Source organism: Protomyctophum bolini (assembly GCF_963924005.1).
Source record: "Protomyctophum bolini genome assembly, chromosome: 9".
Taxonomy (NCBI): Eukaryota; Metazoa; Chordata; class Actinopteri; order Myctophiformes; family Myctophidae; genus Protomyctophum; species Protomyctophum bolini.
The window spans coordinates 6,637,894-6,647,703 of record NC_137870.1 but is presented as its reverse complement, the minus strand read 5'-3'; the positions used below and the strand labels follow the sequence as shown (position 1 = coordinate 6,647,703).

The window sequence follows — 9,810 nt, the reverse complement described above, 5'->3', positions numbered from 1 at the left end:
GTGAGTTGCTGAAGTTCCAGACCAATATCTACGCAGTGATATTAGTCTTGCCATGCCAGGCTTAGATGGCACAGTCTCGAATGTGTAGCTTAGAGCAGGTGGTCCTCAGCGTTTCTGGCTGGGGACCCCCCGGAAATGCTTTGGCCATGTCTCACAACCCCATGCCCCCGCCCCCCTCCCCACCACCACCACCAATACAAACTGACTGCAAGAATAACCATAATGATAGAGAAAATATATCATAATATGAATACTGAAACCAGATATAATCATCAAGGAAAGTGTATGCATGCACCACGTACTATGTAAACTCGCCATTCAGTTGCAAAAAATTTTTGGGGACCTTCCCTATAAAACAATGTGGTCGCGACCGACAGGTTGAGAACCCCCTGGCTTAGAGGACTGATGGTCTCTCTCCAGTCTTTCCAGATATATCCAGCCAAGGTCTGACTCCCTTCAGCCATGCATGCGTTGTAATGTGGAGGAAGTGCGGTCTCCAAGTCGTCAACATGGCTCACAGCATGCGAGCACGATCCAATTTAAGAGAGCACAATAGTAGAGCCAGCCAGGGGACAGTTTTAATAGCAGCTTTTGTTGCTGCGTGGTAAAACGCCACAGAAAAAAAAAATACAGTTTCTTGGGGAAAGGGCTGCTTGGTTCACAAGACTATAGCTATGATGATGTTTATTATTAGGTGAAACATTTTCATAAAATTGACCCCCTGTCTATTGTCCTCCTGCTCCTGTTCTGTATAGCTTTATAAATGCAATAAAATAAATATACACATGAATCAAAAAGATAAACGAGGTTATGGTGGGCCAGCATTTAATATGAATTTATTGCACAGACAGAATAAGTAATAGCAGATGTTTTGATAAAATCTGTAGGAGTAATATTAAAAAAAAAACTGTTTTGCAATAATCGGCCTCCTGGCGGCACTATATATATATAGGCCAATGCGAAAAGGGTAGAGAGATTTCTTCCTCTGCCTAGTGGGAATGTACGCGCAAAGTTTCGCGGCAATCGGACATGATTTGTGGCATTTTTCGTTCAAAACAAGCCACTCCTGCAAACTTTGGAAGTCAATCTTAGCCAACCAGGATTGAATATGACAAATTATTATATATAGATTTATATATATATAATGTGGTCCATTGGTGCATAAATATAATCAAGTACATAATGTTCTCCCGTAAACACAATTTCAGTCTCTCATCACGAGCATGACTGAAGCTTTCTTTTGCGAACCTAAACTGACTGTCTGGGTGGAATTGACCATTGAGTGAAACAGAAGAACATTATCTAATTAAAGCCTAAAAGCCTCATTAACGTGGGCTCAAAATGCTGTGTTTTTCATACACAAGAAACTTATCTCTTCACATCCATCACAATTTTAGTGGAATATGTATTTGTATGTATTACTATTAATCTTTTTAAGCCCTATTTTATACCAAATTAGCCGATCTACAGCTTGTAGAATCGATCTTCTATAGAGCACCGAAGTCTGACGTCACTTTCAGTAGAGGGCGTCAGTCCCCAGGTTCATGTATTTGTTTAGTTGCATTGAAATCGCCATAGGAGGATTTTTAGATTGCTTCATATAACAACTGTGTTTGAAAAATAAACATGTCACCCCGGCCGCTTCACTCATATGGATATGAAGAATCAACTGACTGAGAGAAAACGCTAATGTTACTGCTGCTGAATTAGTTATATTTTCGCTAGAAACAGACTGTATCATATTTGAGTGACTGACTGTTGCAAACGATACAGAGACACCTCCCTAACAATAACGCCGAGACAGCTTGTTATCACCCCATGTTATTCTCCATAGAGAAATTACTTCCGCGAACCAGGGGAATCGTCGGGATGAGCGAGTTACGTCAGGACTTCGGTGCTCTATTAAAGACATTTTTGGACATTTTGTGGACATTTTGAGAAACAAATTGGGGACAACAGGTTGAACGTGGTTACATCCCGCCAGTAAACAACTGAATTCCTTTTGCCGAGTTTACTTAAAAATGAAGAAATGCTGCTGCCACCGTTCACACTGGGGTAGCAGGGCTACACCATTCTCCTTTAAATAGGAATCTCCTTTATTCAAGTAAACACCAAAATAGCAGGACAGTCACGTACACAAAACACACATCTCTAATCTGTCTTATCTCTAAGTCTGTCTTGACCATTTTTAACTGCACACTGTATACATTAACCACTTCAGCCCCTATACATTCCAGTCATTTGAAAATCGTGACGCATTGTGAGCTTCTAGATCTGCTATTTTCAAAGGATTTTTTTAATACATTTGAAAACTTGAAATGGAACATAATGAGTTATTTTAACCCATTTTGAGCGGGAACCCCTTTTTGTGTTAGCATTATGTTGTGCTTTAGCTATCGAAAAATAGCAGATCTACAAGCTCATAGCGAGCCACCGAGTGGCGCACTACGAGCTTGTAGGTCTGCTATTTTTGAAAAATCGAAGAACGACTGACATAGAAACATAGCTTTTTCAGAAAACTGTCATTTTTAAACAGACATTTTGGAATGGGTTAAGTAAATGTTGATGCCAATACTTAATTTGTACATTTTGAATTCCTATACTCTGTTTTACGTGTATTTCTAGAGTGCAGTATTGAGTATACTGTTTTTTCCACCATACTGTCCAATGGCCTCATCATCCTCAGGTGAAGCTGTGTGACTTCGGCTTCGCCCGCATCATCGGCGAGAAGTCGTTCCGGCGCTCGGTGGTGGGCACGCCGGCCTACCTGGCGCCCGAGGTGCTTCTGAACCAGGGCTACAACCGCTCGCTGGACATGTGGTCGGTGGGCGTCATCATGTACGTCAGCCTCAGCGGGACCTTCCCTTTCAACGAGGACGAGGACATCAACGACCAGATCCACAACGCAGCCTTCATGTACCCTCCCAACCCCTGGAAGCAGATCTCACCTGATGGTATATATATATATATATATATATATATAATGTGTGACCAGATTTGACTGAGAGACTGCCATCGCGCAAATTCCAGCTTTTCACCAGAGGAGAAAAACGTAATTCCCCCCCCCCCCAAAATGAGTTAATAATAGCACAGGCATACTCTTCACATACTAGAGCATGTCTGAAATAAGTGTCAGAGCTGAAATCGACATGTAAATATGAAATAAATGCTTAAACATGTGTGTAATGTTAGATTCCACAGAACTTGACAGAAGTGAACCTTTCAAGCCTGTTTTCTCAACTCGCTGTTTCTCTGCAAGACATTACTCTATAAGCCATATCTCCAAAACTGGTGGGTCAAACTGAACAACCAATATGTCAAATTGAAGCTATGATTCCCTGCTTTCATATGACATGAATCATATGAAAAACGAATCAATGGCACTCCCTCAGTCAAATTTGGTCACATATAGGCAGAGAGCAGAAAAATGAATCCTTGTTTTCCTTCTACACACAGACAGAAAAGCGTGCAGGAAGGGTGGAGGAGGAGTGCACATTTGTTTGGTGTGCAACGCTTGATTGAACTAATCGAGTTAATCGTTATGAATCGATATCGATAGAAGCAGATCTCCCCTGATGGTATATAGGCAGAGTAGAAGAGCATCCGTTTGTGAGCAGAAATTAATCCTTGTTTTCCTTCTACACACCGACAGAAAAGCATGCCGGAAGGGTGGAGGAGGAATGCATAGGAAGGGTGGAGGAGGAATGCATGCAGGAAGGGAAGGGTGTATAGGAATAGGAGGAATGCCTATTTGGTGTGCAACGCTTGCTCTAACAATGTCAGGGGTGCCCACACCTTTTAGACTTGAGAGCTACTTTCAAAATGACCAGCTCAACCAGATCTACGCACCCAAAAAAATATTGTCCCATTGCTGAAAATAGTTACATATTAGACAAATGCACTAGGAATGGGAAATAGTGGGGAAATGAAATTTGTAGGGTTTTTTTGTACATATTGAAATACTGATGATGATGATGGTGCAAAACACTCTTGAAAACAAAGTATTGCAGATTTTGCAGTTGCAGAGTTTGAACTTCCCATTTTGATTTTGTCAATCAAGTGAAGTCACCTTAATTCAAGTGGCAGATGCCAAACATAGTTTATGAATTAATTTAAATTATATACGTTTCGACCTTAGAGGTCTTCATCAGGCAAAATCATTTTTGGGAGCTTTAAACTCGTGTTTGACCCTCCTCTCCTTGATTCTTGCCGTGATGTCCAGCACCTGGCTTAATACAGGTACAAGATGTGCACACAACCTCCTCTGCAATTAAAATTAGCTAAATTAGCCCATTCGGGGCGGGAACCCCTGTTGGTGTTTTAAGCATTATGTTATATTTTAGCTATTGAAAAATAGCAGATCTACAAGCTCATAGCGTGCCACCGAGTGGCGCGCTACGAGCTTGTAGGTCTGCTATTTTTTGAAAAATCTTGAAAATGTGGTCCAAATGTTTGAATATATTTTTTCTGGAACAACATATTTTCAGATGGGAGTTCGCGGCCAAATACAGATAATTCTGGGGTTCTTTGACATGAAAATGTTTGAGAACGACTGACATAGAAACATAGGTTTTTCAGAAAACTGTCAACATTTAGAAGGCATTTGTAGAATCGAACTCAGGTCAAAATGCGTTGACAAGCCATTGTTTGTACAAATATTTTCTTGGCAGCTCAACTGAACCACCAACTACTGTATGTTAATTAGAAAACTAATTAGAATAGATTGCCTGTCATCAACAGGTGACTACAAACAGTCCTAATTAGATTTCCTGTTTCTAACTCCATCCATATCACATTAATCTAACTGAACCAGGAGAGGATGCTATTAATATAGTTTATAGGCTTTTGGCATGGTTTGCTACAGTGTAATGTGTGTTATACTCTATGGGGAATGCATGTCTAGGTACAGTAGAGTAGTCCTTCATGTCCTTTGCTAGACAGTGTTGTTTTTGGCAGCAAATTTAGATTTTTGGTTTCTTCGGTTTGGTTCATAGTCTCTTCAATAGTATTCATTTAGTTTCAGTCACATTTTAGTCACCTGGAATGTTTTAGTAAATTAGTTTTACTAAATATCATAAGATTTTAGTTGACTAAATCTACAGTTGATTTAATTGACTAAAAATTATTTTGGCAGGCCTTGATGCCATCGTAATGTTTTTACACGCGTTGTGAACTTGTAGAGCTGCTATTTTCAGCATGCAACCAAATGTAAAATGACTTATACTGGATCTCTTGTCCACTATAGTCCAGGGGCGGTGGTGGCTCAGGGGTAGAGTGCCTGGATGGGAACCGCAAGGTTGCCAGTTCGAACCCGGGCTCCCCCAGAGTTACTGTCGAAGTGTCCTTGAGCAAGACACTGAACCCCTAATTGCTCCCGATGTGCTAGTTGGTGCCTTGCATGGTTTCCGCTGCCATCGGTGTGTGAATGGGTGAATGTAATGCACAATCTATGTAAAGCGCCTTGGATAAAGGCGCTATATAAATGCACCATTTACCATTTACCATAGTCCCTTCCTTACATTTTAGTTTAGTTTTTATGTGTTGACGAAATCGTCAGTATATTTAGGGCTGTATTTTGCGTGTCTTAAGTACCAGGTCTTATTCCCTAACTTGAGTAAACTAAAGACCTGGAGGCGTGATCAATGCCATTTGGCTATTCTGAGTGGCCAAAGAGCATTGACCACGCCTCCAGGTCTTTAGTTTACTCAAGTTAGGGAATAAGACCTGGTACTTAAGACACGCAAAATACAGCCCTTAGTCTTAGTTTTAGTCACCATAGCTTAGTTTTCATTTAGTTTCCATTTCGTTTTCATCAGTGAAAAAAAGGTAGTCGACGGACATTTTCCGTCTTTAGTTTTAGTCGACGGAATCAACACCGACGCTGTGTTTGTGTTTGTGTTGTATTTTATGGAGGATTCTCACTGTATTCTGTTTCACTGATCATTGCCTGTTCCGTGTGCTCTCGTGTTTCCAGCCATCGACCTGATCAACAACCTGCTGCAGGTGAAGATGAGGAAACGCTACAGCGTGGACAAGAGTCTCAGCCATGCTTATCTACAGGTACCGTTACGTATTGTGCAGAATGTGCCATTTCACGTGTTCAAAATGTGCACCAAATCTATTGAAAATAGCCGATCTACAAGCTCACAATGCGTCACGTTGCGACGCATTGTGAGCTTGTAGATCGGCTATTTTCAAATGGCCGAAATGTATAGGGTTGAAGTGGTTAATGTATGTTTTCTAATCAAAATTTAAATCTCCAAAGTAACCAGTGACTCAAGTTTTCAAATAAATATAGTGGAGTAAAAGTAAAAAAAGAATTGTCTCCGAGATGTAGTGGAGTAGAAGTAAAAGTATTGGAAATACTCAAGTAAAGTACAAATACTTCAAAATTGTACTTAAGTAAAAGTACTTCGTTACTTTCCACCACTGTATACACTGCTTCTGAACGTGGGGTGCCATTTAGTCATTCCGTCAATTCTTCCCTCACAATTATTATTACATAATCATCTAATCGCAATTATTTGACATAATCGCAATTATTTTTGTCATAGTCGTTTCCATGTTGAAAGATGTTGTAAATAAAAAAGCAGTATAAAAAATATGAAATGTATAAATGCCAATAATGTCTTGGTATATTATCATATTATTTGTCATATCTGCCCTGTGCACCTTTTCATCACGAAGCCTAAATGGCAAACAAGAAATGTAATTTATATTCATATGAAATGTTCCATTTCCAATGACAAAAACACAATTAAATCATCAATCGCTATTATTTCTGTGACAATTAATTGTCAACCTAAATGTGTAATGGTGACGGCCCTACATTCTCCCCTTGTGTAAAATCTAAAATGACACGGAGGCTTTCCAGGTTCTAATGGGTTCATTGAGGTTCTAGTGTCCATAAACACCAGCTGCGCATATTTAACCTTTTAATAATGATTGATAGATTTTATTAGGTAAATAAATTCAGACACAAATAAATGTGGTTACTTACACAATTTAAATCATAACCAAAGACATACTTATTTCCAATGTGGTGAGTCTGCTTAGCTTCTTTGGCTTTAGAGAGACACATCAAAGAGTAGGGGCGCCGTGCGTTCACTTTCTCTGTCTCCATCTCTGGGTCTGGGCTGTTTTCTGCGGCATGATTAATCAGTTGATTAAAAAAAAAGGTTAAATAAAACATTTCAGATAAGTTCATGTGAGATTTACTTGGTTTATTACTGTAGGCTCCTAGGTGGAGCATAATGGGCCGCATGTGGCATATAATCACAGCTTAAAGGGTCTTTCAAACGAGAAGCGAGGAACGCATGCGCTGTTGCCTGGATCAACGCCGGGTCTCCTCCGGGTCTGCTCTAGAGGGGCGCGACAACACAAGCGTAAAAACTGTATCCAGGTCTGGTGAGTCGTGGACGTGTGCACAAAACGAGCACGCGCGCAACAAATTCACGGGACTGTGCTCACGTAAACACGCTTGCGTTGCTCCAATTTACAATTACAATTTAGGCATTTAGCAGACGCTCTTAATCCAGAGCGACCTACATTAAGCAATAACAAAAAGCATCGCATACATATATAAAAAGTAGTTACAGTATGTAAAAATGGCAGCGACATTTTGGAGGGTCAGTTTCCTCTATCTTTGCCTAGATATTGTAGTTTCTATTCATGCGCTTTCAAAACAGATTCGGCATCCACACGCTAAACTTTCACATCCCAAAAATACTATTTTCCACTTAGGGGGTAGAGAATAATGACATGAATGTGTTGCCCCACAAAGTAAAGCATGGTGTATGTTACACACACACACACACACACACACACACACACACACACACACACACACACTCCAAAAAAACCATTACTGGATGATGTAGAGTGATTGAAAACAATTTTGACACTGATCTAATTTCAAAGCTGCCAGAATGAAATCCACTCCTCTGTCCGTCTGACCACGGCTCTGGCTCCTCATCACTGCTCTCTCTGGTTCTGTCACACAGGACTACCAGGCCTGGCTGGACCTCAGGGAGCTGGAGACCAAACTGGGAGAGCGCTACATCACGCACGAGAGCGACGACATCCGATGGCAGCTGTTCGCCCGCGACCACACCCTGCCCTACCCCCCCCATCTGATGGCGCCTCCGCCCGCTCCGGCCTCCGACGAAGAGGACGGCGGCGAGGACGACGCAGACATGCAGGGCCTCACGGAGAGGGTCAGCATCCTCTGAGCACCACCCAGGACCCTTCAGAGTGTATAGGACCACTAGTGAGAGGGTTTAGCATCCTCTGAACACCACCCAGGACCCTTCAGAGTGTATAGGACCACTAGTGAGAGGGTTTAGCATCCTCTGAACACCACCCAGGACCCTTCAGAGTGTATAGGACCACTAGTGAGAGGGTTTAGCATCCTCTGAACACCACCCAGGACCCTTCAGAGTGTATAGGACCACTAGTGAGAGGGTTTAGCATCCTCTGAACACCATCCAGGACCTTCAGAGTATAGGACCACTAGCAGTGAGAGGGGGATAGTGGGGGACGTGACCTGATGGGCGAACGGAACCCCCCGGGCAGCAGGAATGGAGTTGGGGGGGGGGGGGGGGGGGGGGTGGGGGATGGAGTAACCTGACGCTGCCAGATCCAAGAAGCTTGCTACACAAGTTTGTTTCACAGCTTATTGGGATCTGGGATCTCGAGAGGCAATTCGATGACGGGGCTGTTCATTTTTTTCAAGATACTTGGTAGATGATTGGATGGGACCGTCTGTCTATCACCGTGTGGGCGTGCAAACACAACCAATCATATTGACGTGTCTATATAGCTTCACATCCGGTTTCGCACATATCCCGCCTTTAGCTCACGCTGATTGGTTCGGTACAGGAGCTGTTCGGTGTTAGCTCAACTCCCTGAGAGATCCCAGATGGTTGCTGTGTTGGGGAACATGGTTACCCAATACCTCCCCCAGCTGGCAAAGTCAGGTTAGGGATGGAGCAGTTAGATTAGTGAATGAGGATCCCAGGAGGAGGATGAGGCTTTTACTGAAAAACTATGATTGCTGTATAGATAAATCAAAGAAAATTGTTATATATGACATTGCCGTAAAGAAAGATCCCCCTCAATTATTTCCTTAGCTGAATGGGTAGAGAGGCCGTCTGGAGAACGGAAGGACCCTGGTTCGCGCTCCGGCCCCGGCTATTATGTCGGAAGTGTCCCTATATGCAAGTCACTTAATAACGCTCATAACGTCATGACCATCGGAGCAGCCATCAGCTGGGTGAAGCTGAAACTGAATAATCCCCCGGCGGGACTAAACATTTTTCACCTGTTTTGATGTTTTCCTATGCCAACCTGTTTCGCTATACGCAGATTCCAGAGGCACCGCATGGACCATCTACGACGAATAAGTACATTTTGAGCGTGAAGTGAACATTTTTTTAAGGTCTTCGTCCTGGAATTGTTTTAGACGAAAAAGAAAGTGCTGCTGCTGCTGCTGCCACTCTGTGCTGGAGGTTTCACCTATGCATAGACACCACGATTGTGCATCTCCTCTAGGCCCTGTAGTTCTGGAGTTATAACTTAATAATCGTTTTTATAATTTAGTTTGGGCATGTAATATCAGGCAAACATTTTTAAATGGGGTTTAAGTGGTTTATATTTGTTGTAGCCCCAGCACACAAATAATTCCTTCTCGGAGTTGTTCCCACCCCACCCCCTCCCCTCATTTCCTCTTCATTGTCTTCATCATTTAATTATTTATGGAGATTGGTGCCTTCTAAACCCCCAAGGCTACTTGGTATTCTAGACCTAACT

General features: G+C 42.2%; 1 protein-coding gene across 3 annotated transcripts in view; it reads left to right on the top strand.

Moving 5' to 3' along the window:
• The window catches only part of prkd2 (protein kinase D2), a 73,029-nt gene extending 64,458 nt beyond the window's left edge, over positions 1 to 8,571 (top strand). For all 3 annotated transcript variants that reach the window (XM_080773026.1, XM_080773027.1, XM_080773025.1), the window contains 3 exons: positions 2,687 to 2,954; positions 5,975 to 6,060; positions 8,004 to 8,571. In XM_080773026.1, the coding sequence (XP_080629152.1) occupies positions 2,687 to 2,954; positions 5,975 to 6,060; positions 8,004 to 8,231 (582 nt within the window). In that variant the 3' untranslated portion in view covers positions 8,232 to 8,571. The remainder of the gene's footprint in view (positions 1 to 2,686; positions 2,955 to 5,974; positions 6,061 to 8,003) is intronic.
• Positions 8,572 to 9,810: the final 1,239 nt, after the last annotated feature.